General features: G+C 43.4%; 1 protein-coding gene across 4 annotated transcripts in view; it reads left to right on the forward strand.

Moving 5' to 3' along the window:
• Positions 1 to 6,888: 6,888 nt before the first annotated feature.
• SNX31 (sorting nexin 31) overlaps positions 6,889 to 25,517 on the forward strand; it is a 67,855-nt gene continuing 49,226 nt past the window's right edge. For all 4 annotated transcript variants that reach the window (XM_049854173.1, XM_049854174.1, XM_049854176.1 and 1 more), the window contains exons 1-3: positions 6,889 to 7,100; positions 7,232 to 7,306; positions 18,347 to 18,461. In XM_049854173.1, coding sequence (XP_049710130.1) covers positions 7,035 to 7,100; positions 7,232 to 7,306; positions 18,347 to 18,461 — 256 coding nt within the window. In that variant the 5' untranslated portion in view covers positions 6,889 to 7,034. The remainder of the gene's footprint in view (positions 7,101 to 7,231; positions 7,307 to 18,346; positions 18,462 to 25,517) is intronic.

The raw sequence follows: 25,517 nt of genomic DNA on the forward strand, positions 1-25,517 counted from the left end.
TCAATTAAAACCCTATGTTTACAACTCTAGTGATTAGAATCCCCGTATATATGTATAAATCTCTTTCCCCCTGCATAGAACTTGAAGGAGAGGGAGGAGGAGGAGACTTGGCTTCCCCACCCAGAAACCAGAATTATTAATCAGAGGGCTGTTTGGTGAGCATCAAGTCAAAGCAGAGAGAGCTGGATGGTCTTGAGTGGTATTTCATCTAGGCTGTACAAAAGCCTGATGGGCTTTTCCTGCCCCACAACTCTAGTGATTAGAATCCCCACGTCTATGTATAAATCTCTTTCTCCCTGCACAGAGCTTGGAGAAGGGGCAGGAGGAGGAGACTTGGTTTGTTGGCAACCCTTTCCTAGGCTCTCTGCCAGCCAGCCATCCTTGTCGTTACACATCTTTTCTAAGATGCTCACAGCACAGTACAATTGGCTAGGCTACTGATGTAACTTCATTTAATTCCTGAAGAAGGCTTCTGGTCACCTCGACCACACCTGGCAGGTTTTTACCAAGGTTCTATAGAGTTAGCCCACTTCTCTCCTACCCTCTGTGCCTTTCCCAGGGGATCCATGATTTCCTGAGACACCGACCTCCACCTGCATTCTGATGTCACCCAGTTACCATCTCATCCCTTCACTCCAGCCTTGGATACCCAAGCCCTCTAGCTGAATCACCTTCTAGCACATCAAACTCAGTGTGTGCAAACTCACTTTGGACTCCCCTACCCAGCGTTGACTCCTTCTCCAGATGCCAGCCCCATTGTCCATCTAGTCTCTCAACAAAACCCCGAGGCAACCTTGGGTCTCCCTTATGTCTCTTTTCTTCATGTTCTACCCTGATTAATCTGAGTCCTGTGTAAATTTTCATCCTAAATATTTTTTATTCCATCCCTATTGACATTGCCAGGAATCCCTGGGTGGCACACACAGTTAAGCACTTGGCTACTAACCAAAAGATTGGCATTTGAAACCCAACCAGAGGTGCCTTGCAAGAAAGGCCTGGCAATCTGCTTCCAAAAGGTCACAGCTGTTGAAAACTCTGTGGAGCAGTTCTCCTCTGCACATGTGGGGTCTCCATAGTAGGAGTCTACTCAACAGCAACTGTTTTTTTTTTTTTTGGATTATTGACATTACCCTAGTCTAGCATTCTGTCTTCTCTTGCATCATTACCACATTTTCCGGGACACTAGCTCCCCAGAGTGTGAATAAGTACGACCTAAAACAGGCTTCCAGATTTAGGTTCTCAGCCCGCAATGCACTATAGTACTTTGTGACTCTACAAGAGGAAGTTATCATAAGCAACGTCACCCAGACCTCTTAGACCAGGGCACCCAGCTCTCGAGGAGCACCTTACAGGACTTCTGTCCCAGTCTCTGCATCAGAAAGCACTTCCTTGCTGCGACTGCCTCTGGTCGCACTCCCGTCCCCATTCATTCTCCACACACTCACCTGAGTGATCCATCCACAACTCACCCTGACCATGTCCTCTCCCTGTTTACAATCCTTCAGGGATTACGCCATGCTTCTTAGCCCAGCAGCACGGCCTTCAAAATCTTGGGCTGCCCCCTCTCCAGCCTCATCCTCCACCTTCCCAGGCCTCACCTGTATTTCCTAGTAACACCAAACTCCTTGTTGTTGTTGTTGTTATCATCCTAGGCCTTTGCTGTTTGCTTTCCTGGAATGCTTTTACCAGTTCACTTCTGTTCTTGTTAGCTGCCTGCAAGTTGGCTCCCAACTCATGAGGACCCTATGCACAATGGAACAAAACTACCTGGTCCTACACCATTCCCATGATCTGTTGGAAATCAGACCCTTACAATCCATAGGGTTTTCATTGGGTAACTTTTGGAAGTAGATTGCCAAGCCTTTCCTCCTAGTCTGTCTTAGTCTGAAAGCTCTGCTAAAATCTTTTCAGTATCATAGCAACACACAGGCCTCCACTGACACACAGGTGGTGGCGATGCATGAGACGCATTGGCCAGGAATTGCACCTGGGTCTCCCACATAGAAGGCAAGAATTCTATCACTACATCACCAATGACTCAGTTGACTTCTGTCCATCCTGAAAGATTCTCGTCAAACATCACCTTCTCCAGGATGCCTTTCTTGGCTCCCTCCGTGGGGCTGCGTTAGATGTCCCTACTCTGTGCTGTCATTGCACGCTGGATGTCACTGTGTCCTCGAGCTCACTACGGTGTTGGTATTTAGCTGTTTATGTGTCTGCTTCCCTGACTAGACTGCGAGGTCATTGAAGTTAGTCCCATTCATCTTAGAATTCTGGCACCTAATGAGGTGTCTGCACATAGGCGCTTGAACAGAGCTGAGCATCTCAAGAGCTCCTTGGCAGTCATCTCTGAGGGAGTCACATCTGCAGTGGCTCCATTTAAAGTTTCACTTCCATGCTGTTGTTGTTAGGTGCTGTCGAGTCAGTTCCTACTCACAGCGACCCTACGTACAACAGAACAAAACACTGCCCAGTCCTGCGCCATCCTCACAATCGTTATGCTTGAGCCCATTGTTGCAGCCACTGTATCAATAAAAAAAAAAAAAAAGAGTAACCTTTTCCTGACCCTGTATTTTCTAGAGTTTCTCCCATTAGTAGGTACTGATGGAAAAGTTATTTTTTTTCTTGAGAAGTGATGAAAAGCAAGTAATCTGAAGCCAGGCTTCCTGGGTTTGAATCCCGACAGACCTGTTATAAGTTGAGTAACTGTGGGCAAGTTATTACACTCCCTCTAACTCAGTTTCTTCTCCTGTATAACAGAGTAATAACTGCACTGAGCTCATATGGGAATTCTGAGAATTAAATGAGCTTGTGTATGTAACATGTAGAGTAGTGCCTGGCTCTTAGCAAGTGCTTTGTAAGAGTTATCCTGTTATTGTTATCTTCAGAATATTGCCCCTCAGACCCTGGTTCTCCTTTCCTTTCAGCTGCTCTCTTCACAGACATAGACAGCCTGGGGGCTCAGCCCTCTGCACTCTGGCATGAGGCTGATTGTAGTCATAAGGGTCAGTGTTTTAGTTTCCTGTGGCTGCTGGAACAAGGAGCCACAACCTGGGCGGCTTAAACTAATAGAAATTTATTCTCTCAGAGTTCTGGAGGCTAGCAGTCTGAAATCAAGGTATCAGCAGGGTCATACTCCCTCTGAAGGTTCCAAGGGAGAATCCTTCCTGGCCTCTTCTAGCTTCTGGTGGCCCCAGGCATTCCTTGGCTTGTGGAAGCATAACTCCAATCTCTGCTTCCATCTTCACATGACCTTCTTTTCTTTTCTGTGTCTTTGTGTGTCCTTTTCTCTTATGAGGACACCCGGCTTGGATTGAGGGCCCACCATAATCCAGTGTGATCTCGTCTTAATCCTTAACTTAATTATATCTGCCAAGACCCTGTTTCCAAATAGGGTCACATTCTGAGGTTTCTGGGTAGATACGAATTTGGGGGGACACTACTCAAGCCACTAGTGTCAATCACTAGGTTTAGTTGTTCCAGACCAGAAAATCACCCAGGAGCTTTCAGGACTACCCTTTACTGGTGCAATTTTGCAGCTCTCCTATATATCCTGTATATTCTCTCAAATTCCATAGAACCCTGAAGCACTCAACACAGCCCATACAGGCAAAGAAAGGCACACAGCCAAGCTCTTTAGCTTTACTATTCTGACTCGCCTGTCTGAAACTCAAGGACATAAATGGGGGCTAAAACCCCAAACCAGTTGCTGTTGAGTTGACTCCAGCTCATAGTGACCCCATGTGTATCACAGTAGAACTATGCCCCATAGGGTTTTTAGTGGATGATTTTCAGAAGTAGATCACCAGGGCTTTCTTCCAAGGTGCCTCTGAGTAGACTCGCACTTCCAGTCTTTCAGTTAGCAGCCAAGCTCGTTCATGGTTTGTATCACCCAGGGAGTCCATAAACAGGTTGGAAAGATTTAATTCCATACCTGTCATCTTACGGCTCCTACCACTTGGCGGGCTTACTGAAAAAGGTGCCCACCAATCAGGAAACTCTTCCATGTTTGCTCAAGCCCCTTTGTTCATATGCTCTATGGCTTTGATGATTGGAGTAAGGTGCCCAGAGCCTGGGCTGTAAGAAAAGAGGGAACATATGTCACCCATAATACACGTTGGATGTTCATGAGAGAACAACCCATTTGCAACTACACAGCTGGCTCCCCAGTTGACCCAACTCCACTGCCCATCCCAGGGGCCCAAGGGTGTGATGGGTTCAGGAGAAGTAGAAAGTTTCACTGTGAGACAGAGCCATACCTCTCTATTCACTTCCCCAAAAGTATGTGGGCAGCAGATGTCAAAGGACCAAAAAGATTACACAAAGCGAATGAGAGGCTATATGCACATACTATTTAAAAGGCCACTGGTATTTAAAAAGCAGTGAATCGAGTACTTGGCCTGTGGTTCTATTGATCATACTATAGAAATTGCCTCTTATCTGTTAACTGGACTATGTGAGGTTAGGGACTGTGACCATCCTGTCCACCAATGCCACTGCAGTGTCTAGCTGAAAGGTCAGTGCTTTGAACCTACCAGAGGCTCCGCAGGAGAAAGATGTGGCAGTCTGCTTCTGTAAAGATCGCAGCCTTGAAAACCCTATGGGGCAGTTCTACTCTGCCCTACAGGATGGCTATGAGTCAGAATTGATACAACAGCAATGGGTTTGGTTTGGTGGGAGTAGGGAGTCCCTGGATGGTACAAACAGTTAAGCGCTCAGCTACTATCCAAAAGGTTGTCATTCAGATTCACCTAGAGGCATCTCAGAAGAAAGGCTTAGCAATCTGCTTCCAAAGTCACAGCTATTGAGAACCGTATGGCGTACAGTTCTACTCCGACACACATGGGGTTGCTATAGTTGGAATTGACTCAGTGACAACTGGTTTTTGTTTTTGCTTTCAGTGGGAACAGAGGTCTAGGACTTGTGCAGAGCCTGGTTCTGCTCAAGTCTGGCTTCAGGAATGGCATTACTGAAAGGAAGGAAATGGCCCTGTTTGGACATTTCCATGGAGCTGAGCCAGGGCCCAGGCCATCCACAGATGGAAGAAAGTTCCCAGCAGGCTGGGGCCACTTCTGGACCTGACCAGGATGCTCTGGTTTGTTGCCCTGAAGATTGGACCAAAGCCCAGCACCTACCCGATCAGCCTCTGTCCCAGAGGGGACCCAGGGACGGCCCTGGCCTTGATGTAGAATGCTCCTCCAGAACAGAGATAGCCTGCAGACAGGGCAAAATCCTAAGACCCCTCTACCCTGGACTGAAAGCCCCTCTGAGGTGACAACAGTTTTTAACATCATTTCACAGAGGAGGAAACTGCAGCTTAAAGAGTCCACTAACTTGCCTGAGGCCTCTCAACAAGAAGCAGCAGAGCTGGGATCTGAATTCCTGTGGCTTTCTCTTAACCACTACATTATACCGCCTCTCTGTCTTAATAGCCATGAGTCTCAATTCCCTTTTCTGTAAAGCTGAAACTGCCAACGCCTCCTAGCTCACAGGCTACTGTGAAAATTCAATGGCATAATGTACTTTAGGGCCTGGTGTTCAGGAAGCCTGCAGGAAATAATGGGTGACCAGTAAGTGTTGGTTCTCCTCCCCTAGCCTCAGATTCCCGGTTCAGGCTCTGACCCCAGTAAAGGACTCTCGGTGTTTGAATTAAATCCTAGAATAAACTACTTAGACCTATGAAAACATGCTCTGTCACCTTGTGAAATCTACTCCACTCTTCTGGACCTGTTTTGTCATTTGTAGGATGTTGCTCTTAATGTTCACCTGGAAGAGTTATGGGAGGATTAAAGGAGAGAAGGAATATGGAGTCAACCCAGCGCCTGCTTTGTAACAAGCCCACACCTGAGACTACTGCGTCCCTTGGCCACAGTGACCCCAGCAAGATAGGAGGCATTCTGTTCTAAGGTAACTAAAAAAGAGAATCAGGAGGTTATTTCCTACAGGAACTGTTAAGTGAGAGGCTGTTGGAAGAGTTCAGCATGGTTAGTCCAGAGAAAAAAGTATTTATGTGAGTCCAGCTATCTGGGTGCTGGTACAGATTTGAAACTAGGGCTTCTCAGGGATTAAGAGAGGCCCGAGTCACTTCCATTTTTTTTTTTTTTTTTTTGGTAGTTTCTGGTATATTAAGAGAAAAATGTAAAAACTAAAATAACAAAAAACTTAAGTGAGGTTACAAATATTGTGGCATACCTTAATTGTTTCATTTAACAAATGTTAACACACAAAAACTGAGCCTAATGTAATTGTACTAGTCATAGGGTGATTAGTGGATACTTTTTTAAATCTTAATTCCTGGTGCATCGCAGGCAGTGTGGGTGGGTAATGGAACACAGATTTTTTCAACTGCCTCAGGTTCCTACTTGGAGAAAACAGCAACAGATTGAAGTTGAGGTTGGGGATGAATGTTCTGTCGCCTGAGCTGGCCCGTGCGCTCTCTCTCTCTCTCACACACACACATACACACTACCCCACCCATCCCACCCGGGAACCTTTGGAAGGTGGGCCGGACATCCTACATTCGGCAAGCCACAGAGGTCAGAATCAGGCCTTAAAGTGGATATTAACAACAGCCTGTTTCCCTTCAGCTGCACCTCCAGGGCGTCGAGTAGCCTGACTCTGAGGTGTTGGGGTGTTGGGGTTACTCCTTTGGCACGTGGACAGAACATGTGTGCGACTGGAGCAATGATTTTTGGCTTCTGTGGGTTCAAGGAGCTTTCAGACACGCCCGGGAGCCCTGCCTTGACCGCTGGCTGGCTGCACCCGCGGCCGCAGACGCGCCGGGTCCCCCACGGTCCCGCTCCCCCCCACCCCCGCCCGAGCAGCGCAGCGGGAGCCGGGCGGGGACAAGGAGGAGGCGCGGCCTGGCCCCCGGCCCCACCTGCCCACGCCCTGGGCGAGGGGAGCGGTCGCAGGGCCCCGCCCCAGGCTGTGTGCCGGGCCTGCTGCGCCCACTGTCCCGGGCTCAGAGCCGCTGACACGGCGCTCCCGCAGATCCAGATACTCCGCGCTGCACGCGGGCCGCCTGCCGAGCCATGAAGACGCACTTCTGTATCCCGGTGTCCCAGCAGCTGCCCGACGCGCTGGGGGGCCGCTACGTGGTGCGCCCGGGCTGGTGCCGGGGCCGGGGCCGGTTGGGCGGGAAGGGGACTAGGGACAGTGGGGGACTGGGAGCTCAGTCGGCTAATCCGGAACCCGGGACCGGGGTGTTTGTGTGTTTGTGTGTTTGCAGCTGTACTCTGTGTACCTGGACGGATTCCTCTTCTGCCGGGTGCGCTACAGCCAGCTGCATCGTTGGAATGAACAGGTGAGCGCGTTGGAGGCGGGTCTCAAGCTCCAAATCGGTGAAACAGGTCGTGGTAAGGGTTAATGTGAATTGCTTGGCATTCAACTCAGTAAATACATGTTAACACTTCTAAAGGTTCCTGGGTGGTGCACACGTTTTGTGCTAGATTATAACCCAAAGATTGGTGGTTCAAACCCACCCAACAGTGCTACGGAGGAAGGCCTGGCAGTCTGCTTCCGTGAAGATCGTAGCCAAAAACAGCCCATTGGAGCAGTTCTACCCAGTAACACATGGGGTAGGCATGTGTGGGCATCGACTTGATAGCAATGGGTTTGAGTATTGTTTTGTGTTTTTGTTTTGTTTTGTTTTGGCCACTTTTAATCATCTACATCAGTGGGATGAGGGCACAGGGAGCAGTTGATTCTCCCAACCCTTGCCCAGCCCTCGGGTCCCCACAAGCCCCGCCTGGCAGGACGCTGGAGCGATGGTGGGCTCCATTTCAGTACTGGTCTTTCCCAAGGGCAATGTCCCAGTTCAAAATGAGCAAACCCGCTGTAGACCAGGGGGCCTCTTTCCCATGGTGTAGAGTCTCAGGAATCGTGTATATGGATATTTAATCTCCTTTCTCTCCAGGATTTCTTAGATTTACTCCCTTTTAAAAGGTGTATCTGTGTTTTTGTTTTCAAACAATTATATTCATAGGTTTCAAGTACTGGCAGGCTCGAAGCCCAGGAAATGGCTGACTTATCAAGACAGGAGGCCATTTCCCACTCTAGCTTCTCACTCTGATGTCCCCACGGTATTTTCTCTGGAGGCAGACTGACTTATTAAAAAAATAGCCTGCTCTAATGGGTTTTGTTGTTCTGATAAGGAAATGTTGTAAGTCTTCAAAATGGGTTAGAGGAGTAAATAGAAGTTTGGAAATAAATTCATTTTCACCCCCTTCCCTTCATCAAAAGTTTCTTTTTTTCTTCTTCCCTTTCTCCCCTGCCCCTTCATATTTACATTCTGTATCCTGATTATAAAGACAGCATTTATCCAAGGTTAAAACACACACACACACACACACACTTTAACAAAGACAGAAAAAAACTTGCCCAGAGGCAACAGCTGTTAACATTTTCGGGAGAGTCCTTTCAGTCTCTGGGTTTCCAGTGAGTAGATGCACCATCTTTTGTTGATGAACAGCTCAGTTTTTCTATCCCGACTTATGACTCGGCTCCGTTCCGACCATTCCGTCATAAGTCATTCTGATGTAAGTTGAATACCTCTTTTTTTTTAGTTTTCATTATTAATGTCTTTTATTATCAGTATCTCTTCGTCTTTGGGGGTTGGGAACATTACACATAAACTTAGAGATATACTTTAATATATACATAAAAAAAAAATACAAAATAGGCGAATCATAAAATTTACTCCCAGATAAAAAAGAGTTGGACAACATTACTATTTCGTCAGTTATGGTAATAACACCACTTGTAGAACGTTCTAGATCATCTGGATTATCTCTGGGAATGGGGATGGTGTTTCTAGTTAGAAAATTAGTGAGAGTTGCTTCTATGGTCCTTTTCTTTTTTTTCTTCATCTATTTTGCGTAACATCTCAATGGTTCCCGAATTCACAAAGTGATCGTCGTTTGGGTCCATATTTTCAAGTACCTGAAGTTTTTTTTTTTTTTTTGAAGCCACTGATTTAGTTCAGAAAAAGCTCTGGCTAGTCCTTTCACTGTAAAAAATTTTGACAACTTCTCTGCTTCTTCTCCCTCCTTATTTCCTTCTTCTTCAGCATTTCTCTCCACTTCAAAATCCATTAAGTTCTGATCTGTCAGTTTCCCCTTCTTTGTAATCTATGAGCTATTCCACATCCAGGATATCAAGCTCTGAATTCGGCGTTGTTACCATGTGGATGATTCTTCCACTGATCTCTTCTTTCATATTATCCTGATCAAATGCTTAGAGTGTGTTCACATAACTCAGCAATTTTTTCCCATATCCCCTGCACCCATTTTCCCATAACTTCCTCCCAGGAAGATATATTAATGATGTACAAAAAAAAAAAAAAAAAAAGGACGGTGATAAGTGCAGTTCATAACTCGAATACATTGTGAGTTAGGGACTCCCTGTATTGAAAACATCCCTGCGGTGAATCTTCCTGCTCACACATCATGTTGTTGTTGTTGTTGTGTGCTGTTGAGTCAGTTTTGACTCATAGTGACCCCATGTGATAGAGTGGAACTGCCCCATAGGACTTCCTTGGCTGTAATCTTTGCGGAAGCAGATTGGCAGGTCTTTCTCCCACGGAGCCGCTGGGTGGGTTTGAACTGTCAACCTTGGTTAGCAGCCGAGTGCTTAACCATTTGTTCCACTAGGGCTCTTTCACACGTCATAACTAAAAACCTGCTCAGTGCTGTCGAGTCGATTACGACTCATAGTGACCCTATAGGACAGAGTAGAACTGCCCCATAGAGTTTCCAAGGAGCACCTGGCGGATTTGACACTTCATGGTGCATCTGAAAAGTCCATTTTCAAGGTACAATTAAATACCTTTGGAGCCAAAACAAGAAAAAAAATTATGTGGTTGCTAGTATGGTTGTCATTTACTAGCACCTGGCACAGTACTTGCAACCTAGTGGGTCGTCAGGAATGATTGTAAAGTGACTAAGTGAGAAGGACATAGATTCAGACTTCTGAAAGATGAGAAGCTAAGTGTGATGGAAAAATGTCTGGGGAGCTGTGAGGACTTTGGAGGCAGGTAGGATGGAGATGCCGAGGGAGAGAAAGCATAGGTGTTTTAGGCATTTGGAGGAGGAAGGAAGTGAAAGTATCATCTCCTGCCTTTTTCAATCTTCCTAGAATGTGAAGTGTGAATGGGGAGGTAACCTTCACAAGGTGAAGAGCAGATAGCAGCAGAGAGGAGCAGGGATAGCACGGAACTGACTGACCACTTCCTGGATGGTCCCCTCTTCTCTAACCTGCAATTTCTCATCAGAAAAAATAAGCAAGTAGGTGGTTATCAACATCCACCTCACTGCATGCTTGTGAAGGTTAAGGCCAGTTTCTCAGTCAGACACAGGAAGTGCTCAGTAAACATTTGCTGACTCAGAGTCATAAAGAGTTTCTGAATCGGACCCTCGTTAACCAAGAGTCTCAGGAAAATGCTTATTTTCAGGAAAACTCTGAAATATCAAATCCTAGCAAAGCCAGATACAGAGACATAAAGTGGGTCAATTTTTATTCTTGACCTTCTTCTGTTTTGGAAGCTGTTATAGATTGAATTGTGTCCCCCAAAAACGTGTGTCAAAAGACACTAGGGAAAGATAAGTCCAAATGACTAATGGAACACAATCCACAGCCTCCACCAGACTGAGTCTAGCACATCTAGATGATGCCTGGCTACAACCACCAACTGCTCTGACAGGAATCACAATAGAGGGTGCTGGACAGAGCTGGAGAAAAATATAGAACAAAACTCAAACTCACAAAAAAAGCAGACTTACTGGTCTGACAGAAACTGGAGAAACCCCGAGAGTATGACCCCCTGGACACCTGTTTAACTCTGTACTGAAATCATTCTTTCATCCAAAGGGACAGGCCCATAAAACAAACAATAATAAGCATAGCTCGACCATGTATATGAGATTAAACAGACACATCAGCCCAGGAGCAAGGACGAGAAGGCAGGAAGGAACAGGAAAGCTGGATGAATGGAAGCGGGGAACCCAAGGTCAAGAAGGGGAGAGTATTGACACATCGTGGGGTTGGCAACCAATGTCACAAAATATGTATTAATTGTTTAATGAGAAACTATTTTGCTCTGTAAACCTTCACCTAAAGCACAATAGTAAAAAGAAAAATGTATGTGAGCTTGGCTAGACCATGATTCCCAGTATTGTGTAGTTGTCCATCATTTTGTAATCTGACGTGATCTTCCTATGTGTTGTAAATCCTAACCTCTGTGTTAATAAGGCAGGATTAGACAGTTATGGTAAAGAGGCAGGACACAATCTACAGGATTTGATTGTATCTTGAGTCAATTTCTTTTGAGATATTAAAGAAAGAATTCAGCAAAGAGAAGGGGGACTTAATGCCTCCAGGAAAGAAACACCAGGGATCGAACTCATCCTTTGTACCCAGGGTTCCTGCACGGAGAAGCTCCTAGACCAGGGGAAAATTGATGACAAGGACCTTTCCCCAGAATCCACAGAGAGAGAAAGCTTTCCTCTGGAGCTGGTGCCCTGAATTGGGACTTCTAGCCTCCTAAACTGTGAGAGAATGAATTTCTCTTTGTTAAAGCCATCCTTTGAGATATTTCTGTTACAGCAGCACTAGATAACTAAGATGGAATTCATGAACAAGGAGCCATTTGTTATTCACTGTGGTGGACTTTAAATATTGAATTACCACAGTTCAGTGCCCTCTGTGAGGTATGCAATAGATGTTAATCAATACTCCATATTTGTCCCCAGTTTTAGAAAATCCTAAGGTGGAGATTTCTTTGTCCAGGTTCCAACTTCCATGTACTTTATGCTTGTCACTTTTTCCTCTTTCCGTAGGAACAGCTTCATTTTAAAGAAACTTTATCTAGATCTTAAGATCAGGGACTCTCTGTTGTATTCCCTGAAGGGGTATCATTGGTGGTAGCCAGGCACCATCTAGTTCTTCTAGTCTCAGGCCGATGGAGTCTCTGGTTTATGTGGCCCTTTCTGTCTTCTGGGTTAATATTTTCCTTGTGTCTTTGGTGTCCTTCATTCTCCTTTGCTCCAGGTGGGTTGGGACAAATTGACATATCTTAGATGGCCTCTCACTAGCTTTTAAGACCCCAGATAAAACACACACCCATTGCTGTTGAGTCAATTCCAACTCATAGCGACCCTAGATGCTACTCACCAATGTGGGATGTAGAACATTTTCTTAATAAGCTTTGTTATTTGGCTGTCATCTTTAAGGAAGCCGATTGTCAGGTCTTCCTCCCATGAAGCCATCGAGTGGGTTCGAACTACCGGCCTTTTCAGTCGGCAACTTAGCGCATAACCATTGCCACCAAGGCTTCTTCAAAATAATAGAATACACATTATAAAATTAGAAATTGCTTAAAGTTTATAGAGTGCTTCTATGCACAGAGCTTTTTTCCTCTTTTGTTCATATATTATTTACGTATAATAAAATCCTCCAATTGTAGGTGTTTGATGAATTTTGGTAAATTACCAACACCATAATTAAGATAGAGAAGAATTCCCTCTAGAATTTCCTTCATCCCCATTGTCCTGCATCCCTTCTCCCCACTCCTGGCCCTGGGCAACCACAGATCTGCTTCCTGTTACAAGAGTTCCAGGCACAGTATTTTATTTCAACTCTTCAGCAATCTCCTGTGAGGTCAGTAGTATAATGAGATCATCCCCATTTTATAGATAAATATTCTGAATAGGGTAGCCAGACTTAGCAAATTAAAGTACAGGATCCCCAGTTAAATCGATTTGAGATGAACAGCAAATGCTTTTTTAGTATAAGTATGTCCATGCTATATTTGGGACATATTTAACTGGGTGTCCTCTATTTTATCTGGTGGCCTGGATTGAAAGGTTGGGTGACCTCTTCCAGCCACTTCTCAGCTTGTTTTTGTTCTCCCTACTCCACCAAGGATGTGAAACTGCTCAGAATTCTGAATCTGTTTTAATGCAAAGTGCTTTAAAAAGAGAAGCAATATAAAGGCACCATCTGTGTATGTGTTGTGTATTTTGGCGAGTATAAGTTTATGGTGTCGGCAAAGACTATACCATATACCATGGATTGCCAAAAGAATGAACAAATCTGTTTTGGGCGAAGTACAGCCAGAATGTTCCTCAGGAGGTTGGAGAGATTTCATCTTAGATACGTTGGTCATGTTATCAGGAGGGACCAATCCCTGCAGAAGGACATCATGCTTGGTAAGGCAGAGGATCAGTGAAAAAGAGAAAGCCCCTCAACAAGATGGGTTGACACAGTGGCTGCAACAATGGGTTTAAGCATCACAACAATTATGAGGGTGGCACAGGACCGGGTAGTGTTTCGTTCTGTTGTACATAGGGTCAGTATGAGTTGGAACTGACTCGACAGCACCTAATAACAACAACATAAGTTTATTTCAGTTTATTTTCTGGGAAGTTCTGCATCCCAATAGAATAGGAATTTTATTTTCTGGAATTAGCTGATTTATTCATATGCTTGGCAGACCCTGGGTGGTGTAAACAGTTAATGTGCTCAGCTGCTAACTGAAAGGTTGGAGGTTTGAGTTCACCCAGAAGTTCCTTGGAAGAAAGACCTGGCCATCTACTTCCAAGAAATCAGTCATTAAAAACCATGCAGTGCAGAGTCCTACCCTAACACACATGTGTTCACCATGAGTTGGAATTGACTCAACAGCAGCTGGTTTATTCATATACTTAAGAAATGTTTACTAAGTTCCTAATTAAATAAAGGCTGTGACTTTAGCACATGTGATTTTTTGGGCTTTAAAACTTGGATTTATATTTTGTGTATTGGATAACACACAAGGAGGTAGAGCTCCTGGCCCAGGTGAGGTGGCCCCTGGTCCATCTCAGTGATGGTATGTAGAGAGCTAATGCTATGGACCTGGGGAGAGATGGTTGTGTCTCCATTAGGCCAGTTGTGTCTCACACTCTCTGAAGCTGTCACCTGAAGCCCTGTCCCCAAGTGAGGGTCACTCCATGTATGGCAGCTCACCCCTCTGCTGCTGAATGCTGCCTATCTCTCTGCCATATGAACTGACCAACCCAACTTCTTTCTGTACCTTTAGATAAATAAAACTAATTGGGTGTACCCCTCCTCACCGGCACCGCCACCAACTGAATTTAAAGAAATCTGTGAAGGAAACATTTCATTGATTCATTTTGGCCAAGTGTTAAAGGTGAGGGCATCCTTTGTAGTGACATTGTTGTTGTTGTCATTAGGTGCCATCAAGTCAGTTCCGACTCATAGCAACCCTGTGTACGACAGAACAAAACACTGCCCAGTCCTGTGCCATCCTCACAATCATTGCTATGCTTGAGCCTAATGTTACATCCACTGTTCAGTCCATCTTGTTGAGGGTCTTCCTCTTTTTTGCTCACCCTCTACTTTACCAGGCATGATGTCCTTCTCCGAGGACTGGTCCCTCCTGCTAACATGTCCCAAATATGTAAGACGAAGTCTCTTCATCCTCGCTTCTAGGGAGCATTCTGGGTGTACTTCTTCCAAGACAGGATTGTTCATTTTTCTAACAGTCCGTAGTATATTCAATATTCTTTGCCAATAACATAAATCAATGGCATCAATTCTTCTTCGGTCTTCCTTATTGATTGTCCAGCTTTTGCATGCATGTGAGGCGATTGAAATTACCATGGCTTGGGTCAGGCACACCTTAGTCCTCAAAGTGACATCTTTGCTTTTCAACACTTTAAAGAGGTCTTTTGCAGGAGATTTGCCCGATGCAATAACTTGTTTGATTTCTTGCCTGCTGCTTCCATGGGTGTTGATTGTGGATCCAGGTAAAATGAAATCCCTGACAACTTCAGTCTTTTCTCTGCTTACTGTTTATTTCTCTAATGTGTCTTATTGGTCCAGTTGTGAGGATTTTTGTTTTCTTTATGTTGAGATGTAATTCCTGCTGAAGGCTGTAGTCTTTGACCTTCTTCAGTAAGTGCTTCAAGTCCTCTTCACTTTCAGCAAGCGGTAGTGACATTGGGCTCTATAAATAGGAGACTTGTCTTTTTGCACACTCTGCCAGCATCAGTCATGGCAACGCAGCAAGTCAGGGAAGTTGCAAAGGATCTTTCAGTGGGAGGCAGTGGCTGTGGAAGCCTGTATGCACTGACTTGGCCCTCCTAGCTGACGGTTCTGCCCAGCCTGGCTCTTTCCTCCCTCTGACCTCATCGCCTCTTTCCACACTCTAACTTCTTCTGTTCTCTATCAGGCTGGCCTTCTCATTGCCTCTGCCTAGCTTGTGTCCACTACCTGGGAATACCCCTGGCTTCTGACCCACTTGTCAGGGACCAGCCCTTTCACAAGGCCCACATCAAGCCCCACCTTTTTTGGGGAGCTCTCCCTTGATGGCACAAGATGCTTTTCTCTGATTCCTGTGTTTTTCTAGATTTGTGTTTAGACCTTGTCATATTCCTCTTTTTGCGTGTACATTTTTGTTTCCTCTGATTATTTAGGAGCAAAACCAATATTTAATGAAGGAATGGGTGAAGGCTCTGGGTATAGAATACCCAGTGCAGAATTCTGCCACAGTGGAAGAAGAAGATGATGATGATGGTAAGGAATAGACTGACTCCAAGTTCTGCCGGTCATTAGCTGTAGGACCCTGGTGTAAGTCACTGCATGTCCATGAGCCTCAGGTTACTCCTCTGCACAGGCAAAGGATGACAATGTTAATGATGATGGCGGTGGTGATCCACCTCACAGAGTTGCTCTGAGGAGCAAATGGGATCATACTGCTTTGAGCTGTGACCCTTTCTTTAGCTAGCGAATGTGGATTTTTGCTTACAAGGGAACTTGGGGAGGTGGAATGAATGATCAGCATTAGAAGAGGAGACTGTAGAAAGGAGAAAGCTTGTGTCTTAATTCCACTTGTCCCAGGTCATGAGGAGATTGTGCTGGAATTTAAAATACACGTATTACGTGAATATGGTCTTCCAAAATAAACAAATAAATGGCTCTCTTCAAACAGTTTTTTGAAAGAGAGATTGGGCTAAACCCTGTTGTTGTCTTGTGCTGTCAAGTCCATTCCAGTTTATGGAAAAACACTGTTGTTATTGTTATTGTTAGGTGCCATGGAGTCCTTTCAACTCATAGCGACCCCACATGACAGGGTAGAACTACCCCATAGGGTTTTCTTGACTATAATCTTTATGAAAGCAGATCGCCAGGCCCTTTTCCCACAGGGCCAATGGGTGGGTTTGAACCTTCAACCTTTTGGTTACCAGCCAAGTGCTTAACCATTTATGCCATCAGGGCTCCTTGGCTAAACCCTAAACTAAAAAATCCAAACCCAGTGCTGTCAAGTCAATTCCGACTCATAGTGACCCTATAGGACAGAGTAGAACTGCCCCATAGAGTTTCCAAGGAGCGCCTGGTGGATTCAAACTACCCACGTTTTGGTTAGCAGCCATAGCACTTAACCACTACGCCACCAGGGTTTCCATGGCTAAACCCTAAAAAAAAAAAAAAAAAAAATGGCTAAACCCTAGAACCAGAAAATTCTCTGTGTGGTAATAGTTCGGATAGCTAAACCATATGCTGTTGAGACCCATAGAATAGATTCTATTTTGGAAGGTTTGGGGAACTTGTGGAGTTGCTGACTGACTTTTGGCAAGCTTAACTACTCTGTTTACTCTATGTTATCTATCCCCCTTAGACCAGTTTCTAAAAAGGGGGCGGGGAAACATTCCTTGAGAAGTCAGCTCAGGTTGTAAAACCTGCTGGGAGGGTTTCTGCTCCGGGATGGGTATTAGAGCTTTAATCCTTGTTGACCTTTTCCCCAGCTCTGGCCTCAGGGTAGGCACTTCCCCACAGATGCTCTCCTGCAGCTGCATAACCCAGGCAGCCCTGCTGGCTCAAGATTGCTGTGATTAGAACCAATTTGAGAGCATCTGCGACATTTATGAACACATGCCAAGGAAGACAATTGCCTTTTAAAGATCACTTAATCAGTTAATCAAGAAATAATTGCATGCAAAGAAGACAAATTCCTGATTCCATTTAATGACATTAGCAGAGATGGGTGCATAAATCCCAGGTTGTTTGAGTAGCCCTGCCTGGGATGCTGCTCCAACCGGGATGTCTTTTGACAGCCTCAAGCATGGCAGGAAAATTTCCTTGAGTTTAAGGGAAATAGAATTGTTGCTATAAAATATCCTACTAGATTTAGATGAGAGGTTGCAAACTTAAATGGCTACAAAGGTCAGGCAAATAATTTAAATGGCTTTAATGTTTTTTTAATGTTCTTTAAGCCACTGATTATAGGAAGAGTTTCAGCCCTTCTGCTCCTGAGGTACCATGTTAAACCCGACTGGGTTTCTGAGTAGTTTTCTTTCTCCTGTTATAAGAGAATGAAGCTGTACCTCATCTTCCAGCCACCACTGTAAGTGTAGGACTAAAATGAAGGAAGATGAATGTTTGGTTATCTTAATTTAAATACAGTTTTTTGGTACATCCATTATTCAGCTTACATAAAAACAGTTATTGCCATGATCTTGGGTGACATGTGGGCAGGTGGTAGAGAAGAGGCTGACTGGGTTTTCTGTTGAGATCATGTATAAACTTTATAGGAATTCCATAAAAATTAGCACTGTCCAAGAGAAATATAATGCAAGTCATATATGTAATTTTAAGTTTTATATATTAAAAAGAAATAGGTGAGATGAATTTTAATAATTGTTTTCTTTTTTATGTGTTTTAAGTGAAAGTTTATTAGTAATATATTTTTATTTAAACCAGTTTATCCAAAATATTATCATTTCAGCATGTAACCAATATAAAAACTATTAATGAAACAATTTTTGAACTAAGACTTTGAAACCTGGTGTGTATTTTAAACTTATAGCACATGCCAATTCGAAGGAGCTCGATAATGCTCAAGAGCCATGGGTGGCTAGTGGCCACCACAACTACAAACGTTGCCTGCTAAGTTCAGATTTGATGGAGTTGGATGCAGACTGGTTGAGGAATTACGTTCTTGGCTGTCATCGTTGATATTGCAGATGCTATTGTGGAATGAATTTAGAAAATAGTGTGTGACTTGGGCAGTCTTGCCAAACAAATGAAAAATAAAAATATGGACCAAATCTACCAAACTTAGACTGGAGCGATCATAAGTGTCTAATAGGATCTCTAGAAACATATTGCAATGAATTCCTTCTTGAGAAAATCAAATTATCTTCTTTCCCTCCATTTGGCTACGAGGAAGGATTATTTTTAAATAAAATGCTAGAGCTGGACTTACCCTAAGAGGAGGCTTTGGTATCTCAGCCAGCCTTGAACTGGAGACCCACTCACCTAGCTGTGTGTTTTCTGGATCTTTCAGCTGAGGCGAGTTTTTGGAAATAGCCTGCCACCCTTTCCACCAAAATACTATCTTGCAATGACCACGTCAATGGCTGATGAGAGGAGGGACCAGTTGGAACAATATTTGCAAAATTGTATGTATTTGGTGTTTTGTTTTATTTTTTTATAGTTTATTGAAGCATGTTACACATGTTAAAATTCACCTGTTTAAACTGTACAATTCAGCGGTTTTAGTACACTTACAGATTTGTGTAACCATCACCATAATCTAATTTTAGAGCATATTCATCACTTGAAGAAGAAACCTCATACCCATATTTTATCTACTCCCCTAGTCCCCTCCCCCACCAGTAGTAGTACGACCATTCTCTATTTTCTTTTTCTGTAGATTGGGACATTTCATATAAATGGAATCATACAATATGTGGTCCTCGTATTTGCTTTTAAAAATCATGTTCAGATTCATTCCCTGGTGCTGTATGGTGGCTTTGATTATTGGAGTCAAAGAAACGTTATCTGCGCCTTAGCCACGAGACCAGGTGAACGTTTTGCTCAAGGAATCAATAGATGAATCCTGATCAAAAGGGGGAAAATATGGAACAGAATTTTAAATTCTTACAGAATCCAGACTTACTGGACTTATCAAGACTGGAAGACCCCTGAATCTATGACTCTGAGGAAATCTTCAAAGCACGAACTAAAATTATCCCCTGGAGTCATCTTTAAATGAAACATCTATTTAGCTAATTTAGTAAAAATGTTTGTCACAAGCATTTTGCTCTTTTAAAGAATTATCTATATGAAATCAAATTGTCAACAGTAACTCTAAAGCATAGATGGGAAGTTTTCGGGGTAGTGAGTCTAAGTCAATAGTGGTAAAAGAGTATGGGTAGAGATAACGAGAATGGTGATACAACATGAAGAATGTAACCAATGTTATAGAACTGTGCGTGTAGGAATTGGTGAATGGGTATATGTTCTGCTGTGTATATTTTCATCAAAATTAACTTTGGAAGTAAAAAAAAAAAAGAAGTGTTATCTGGGTTAAGACTGAACTAAGAGATGAGATGAGCTCTTTACATGAAATCTCTTAGGAGGTATCAGGGATGTTTGCTGGTAGTGCCAGAGATGGCACCTCCATCTCAGTCCTTTCCAGGAAGACATGACAGGGCACCAGGACACTCGGAGGTCTGCCCTGCTCCCTATGGGGCTTACGGTACAGCAGCCTTCGCCTGTTGCCTGGATCCTGAAAATGCTGTGGACAGCAAAACCGGGTTGGCAAGATTAAGTTCTCACAGAAAAGAGGGGGTCGGGGGTAAATAGCAAAATTGGTATTATGCAGTTTTTTTTTTAATTGGATAACAGTATACATATAATACTTTAAAATATGTAAACCGTATAGAGGAGTTGCAATGAATGACAATTTTCCCTCCAACCCCAGACCCCCATGCCTCCAGAAGTAAACACTATCACCAGTGTCCTGTATTCCTCAGAAACGATCTGTGTGTGTACTAGAGTGTGTCCCCCTTTTTATTTAACACAAACTGAAGCCTACTTTGCACATTTTTCTGTGCCTTGATTTTTTAAAAAACTTTATTTTGAAATAATTTCTGACTTATGAAAAAGTTACAAAAATAATACAAAGAATTTTTGTATACCTTCACCTAGATTATGCAAATGTTAACGTTTTGCATTTGATTTAATCTCTCTTTCCTATGCGTGCATACATATGTGTAGATAGATAGGTATACACGTATGTATGTATATAGGAACCTTACTGGCACTCAACTGCTAACCAAAAGGTCAGCAGTTCGAACCCACCAGCAGCTCCCAGGGAGAAAAGACCTGGCAGTTTACTCCAGTAAAGATTACAGCCTAGGAAACCCTATGGGACAGTTCCACTCTGTCCTGTCAGGTTGCTGTGAGTCAGAATTGACTCAACTGCACATAACAACAAGATATACATATATATGTGGGTATGTATGTTATCTAAAGGAACACTGGTGGCACAATGGTTAAGCGTAACCACTAACCAAAAGGTTGGAAGTTTGAATTTACCCAGTGGCTCTGCAGGAGAAAGACCTAGTAATCTGCTCTTATAGAGATTACAGCCTAGGAAACCGTGTGGGGCAGTTCTACTCTGTTTCGCTGGGGTCACTATGAGTCCAATATTTGTTGTGGTTGTTAGTTGCCATCTGGAACACTATTAAGCATTTTTAAAAAAACAATATAGAAAAACAACAAATATATGTATATAAAAAACCCAGTGCCGTCGAGCCGATTCCAACTCATAGCAACCCTATAGGACAGAGTAGAACTGCCCCATAGAGCTTCCAAGGAGCGCCTGGCAGATTTGAACTGCTGACCCTTTGGTTAGCAGCCATAGCACTTAACCACTGTGCCACCAGGGTTTCCATATATATATATTTCTTTTAATGCTTCCTAGTGTTGCAGACATAAGACACTTTATCCCTAAATACTTTTTTGTGTATTTACTAAGATCAAGGACATTTTCTTAGGTAACCACAGTATAGTTATCAAAATCAGCAAATTAACATTGGTACAGGAATGTTATCTAATCTGCAGGCCTTATTCAAACTTCACCAGCTAGTCCACCAATGTCCTTCATAGTAAAAGAAAAAAAGTCCTTTTTTTTGTATGTTGATTTTTTTCTCTTAAAATATATTTCTTAGGGATCGTTCTAGATCAGCAATTATAGATTTACCTTATTATTTTTCATAGCTGTACATATATATTTACTATACATGTACATATATGTAGTTTATTTTGTTGAGAATATGCACAAGCAAAACATACACCAATTCAACAGTTTCCACATGTACAATTCAGCGACATAGATTACATTCTTCGAGTTGTACAACCATTCTCACCCTCCTTTTCTGAGTTGTTCCTTTCCGTTAACATAAACTCACTGTCCCCTAAGGTTCCTATTTAATCTTTCAAGTTTACATATATATATATATTTTTTTAACATAATAAATAAAAATTCTAGAAGGCATCTATTTCCCATTCATTTCATGTATTGGAAAATATGCTTCTTTTTAACCAGTCGCATGAGCCCTTTCTAGCTCAAAATATAACATGTTTTGAATTTTCATTCTCTCTTGGTTTGTCTTCTCAGGTTTTAAGGAAATACTTCTTTGACACCTGGCCTTTTCATAAATTATCACAATGCTTAAGATATCATTTTTCCGGGCCCGGTCTTTATCCGTATCATCAGGATGTCTTGTGTATCCTCCTGGAATTAAGACTTTAAAAATCTGCATTGGGGCATTAGGCCACCCCTACCTCTCCACCATCATGTCCCTCCCCCTGCATTTCATCTGTTGTTCTGGGCTCAAATCCGTATGTCAGGAAGCTCATATCTATCTGAGTTCATCCTGGAATTTGTTTGAGGCAGAGACTTAAAACCCGGCTAGTTGTGTCCGGTGGAGCGGGTGGGGAACCTGGTAGAAGCTAAATGCCAGGAAGGGACCACAGGGCCCCTGAAAGAAAAAAATGACCAAATCTAGTGAGGGAGGAAGTCGGCCTGGTGAGCCTGATGACCCGGCATAGGGCCTGAGGATCAGAGAGTTCTGTGTATGGGCACAGAATGGGTCACATCTACTCATCACTCCCAAAATAACGTACTGAAGGGCTGAAACTATGGGAATGCTACCTGCTGCTTCTGAGCCCAGTGGGCAGGCACCAAGTCAGAGAGAGGGAACTCTGCCCCAAGCCAGGTCCTGAAGCTCTTCTTCTGACTTCTACAGAGACAGGCAAGGAAACAGTCGGTGAGCCAGAGGGTAAGGGGAGACAAGTGATGGGCCAGGCTGTGGGGTCAGTCTTCTACTCCCTTTGGGACCTCAGAAGTAACCATGGGACTAGTCAGAGAAGGAAGAGGCCCCACAACTGAAGGAATGAAAATACTAATTACTGTGCTCACTGTGGAATTCCTGGGTGGTGCAAACGGTTAACACACTCAGGTGCTAACTGAAAGATTATCGGTTCGGGTCCACCCAGACACACTTAGGGAGAATGGCCTGGTGATCTACTTCTGAAAAACCAGCCATTGAAAACCCTGTGGACCATGGATCTACTCTGACACACATGGGGTTGCCATGACTCTGAATCAACTTGACAACAACTGGCTTTCGGTGCTATTTGCAAATACAGCAACAATACTGATAGTTGACTAGTCTCTGCATTTAACTTAGGTTAACTCATTTAATCTTACCAAAACCCTATGAGGTAGATTATCATTACCGTTTCACAGATAAGGAAACTGAGATGCAGAATGCTTGAGCAATTTGTCCAGGGTCATACAACGGGTAAGTGGCAGAGTTGGGACTGAAATCCAAGCAGTCTGGTCTCAGAGGCCAAGCTCTTAAACACTGTGCCATACAGCATATAGAGAGTACCATAACACCTGAGGATTCGTATCTGGAGGAGCAACTGCCTAGGAGCAGAGATTCCCCCAAGTGGGGACTTAACGATAATCACATTGCACCTATGTCACATGTGCTAAGTGAGGGCAATTCCTAGGTATTAGATGGTGAATAAAGTATCCATTCCTGGGAGTAAAATTTTAATATATACTGCAGAATGTCGTTTAAAGAATGTCATTTAAAAGATATATTACTCTACCCCCTCCAAAAGAAATTCCTGAGTTAGGATAACTCTCTGATTTAGAGAAAAACATCTTCTTGCTCTCTTATTTTATTTTATTTTTTTTGGTGGGCTTGTGGGTGGGTCCTATAACAGAAGGGCTCGAGCACCACAACTACAAAGATTTTTACTAGGGAGAGTTTGATAGAGTGCATTGTTTGAGGTGGGATATTATGGCATGGAGGGTTAGGCATCCTCTCATAATCTTTTTTGGATACTAAACTGGGTTCCAGGAGTCTCACAAGAAAGAACTCAAACTTCATAATTGGGTTTTTGACATTGGCTGATAGACTGGGAGGTGGGAGTGGGTAGAACGATGCTTTCTAGGAAAGAAAGGGCTATGGTAAAAACTATATAGAGTGTCTAATCAATCACTCTGTCTTTCTCTTTCGGTGCTCAAGCCTCTCTATTAAGGGATCTGCTCTATGGCCACCAAAAAAATAAAAGAGCAAGATGTTTTACTCCAAATCAGAAAGAGGCAAAAATTGTATAGGCAAAGGCTAGGAATGACCATGCCCTGGGCAGCCCCTTAAAACAAATTTGAGGACAGGACTGAAAAAATAACCTGTCCTAGGACTCACAGGTTAATGGGGCCCAGGGGACGTCTGGCTCACACATGTATTGAAAGGGTGGAGTGTAACCAGATGTCCCTTTGCACTGCCCATTGACCTGTCCATGTAGTTGTGTGTGTGTTCGGAGTGTTGGGTAGCACAATAATTTTTGTCTGTTTTGTTTATGGAAGTGGACAAAACTGAACCATACATATATAAAAAGGCTGCCACATTTTTTGCTGAATGCATGTAAAGCCACATTACCTCAAGGCTGCGGCTGACAAGGACAGCGTGAAGATTTCTGCATACTGTAGTGGATGAGGAAACCCTGGCGGCGTAGTGGTTAAGAGCTACGTCTGTTAACCCAAAGGCCAGCAATTCGAATCCACCAGGCGCTCCTTGGAAACTCTGTAGGGCAGTTCTACTCTGTCCTGTAGGGTCGCTATGAGTCAGAATCTACTTGACAGCAACAGGTTTTTGGTGTTTGGCAGTGGTTGAGAGCGAAGGCATTAGCATCAGATGCACCTTTCCTTCAGCATATGTTTACTGTGCCCCTGCCATGAACTGGGATATAGTGGGGTAACTCACATACGGCCCTTACTGTCCCATAACTCTCAGCCTAACATGGCTTTAATTTCTGGCTTGTTCAGCTGTGCACATCAGCTTAGCTGATTGCTCTTTAATAAGGTAAAACTAAGGAAGCAGTGGTAACTGGAAACACAGACTCTGGAATCAGACTTAGAGTCAAATCTCAGCCCTGCTCCTTACTGGCTGTGTGACCTTGGGCAACACCTTTACCTTCTCTGAACCACACTTTTTTTTTTTAATAATTTATTGTATTTTTTTTGTTGTTATTGAAAATATACACAGCAGAAGATACACCAATTCAACAATTTCTACATGTACAATTCAGTGACATTGATTACATTCTTAAAGCTGCATAACCATTCTCACCCTGCTTTTCCAAGTTTTTCCTCCCTCATTAACATAAATTCTCTGTCCCCTAAGCTTCCTACCCAACCTTTCAAGTTGCTATTGTCAGTTTTTTAGCCTCTATTTCTTTATCTGTAAGACGGAGATAATATTTACCTCAGAGTTTTTGGAAACCTGGTAGTATAGTGGTTAAGAGCTACGGCTGCTCTACGGCAGTTCAAATCCACCAGGTGCTCCTTGGAAACCGTATGGGGCAGTTCTACTCTGTCCTATAGGGTCACTACGAGTCAGAATTGACTCAACGGCAACAGGCTTGTTTTTCAGTTATAAAGATTAAATGAGCTAAAATATTCAAAGTACTTACCACATTACCTGATTCTTAACAGTTGTATAGTAAATACTAGTTAGATAAATACCTTTTTCAACAGGTTTTCCCGTCCCCAAGAACCCATACTAATGATTCTAAGCTTATTTTGCATGTATACCACATGCCCAAAACCAAACCAAACCTGTTGCCTTTGAGTCGATTCTGACTCATAGTGACACTATAGGACAGAATAGAACTGCCCCATAGAGTTTCCAAGGAGTGCCTACCGACCTCTTGGTTAGCAGCCATAGCACTTAACCACTACGTCACCAGGGTTTCCAAAATTGGGCAAGGGCTTGTTTATTTTTCCCTGAAATTCTCCCTCAGGAGTTATGGAGACTCTATTTTATAATTTTGGACAACATAGCACTATTTGGGAAAGAAGCAACCTGAAATTACATCAGTCAGTGCTGGCTTTGAATGTTGGTGAAGGTTATGTGATAAAATCAATAAAACAACAACCAAAAAAAAAAAAGGAAGGAAATTCAACACAGATTTAGTAAGTATATAAAAAAGAAACCAAAAAATCAAACCTATAGCAGATTCCGACTCATGGTGGCGACCCTATAGGACAGAGCAGAATTGCCCACAGGGTTTCCAAGGAGTGGCTGGTGGATTTGAACAGTCAACCTTTTTGCTTAGCAGCCGTAGCTCACCATAGCTCTTAACCA

The sequence above is a fragment of the Elephas maximus genome, chromosome 15 (genome assembly GCF_024166365.1).
Source record: "Elephas maximus indicus isolate mEleMax1 chromosome 15, mEleMax1 primary haplotype, whole genome shotgun sequence".
Taxonomy (NCBI): domain Eukaryota; kingdom Metazoa; phylum Chordata; class Mammalia; order Proboscidea; family Elephantidae; genus Elephas; species Elephas maximus.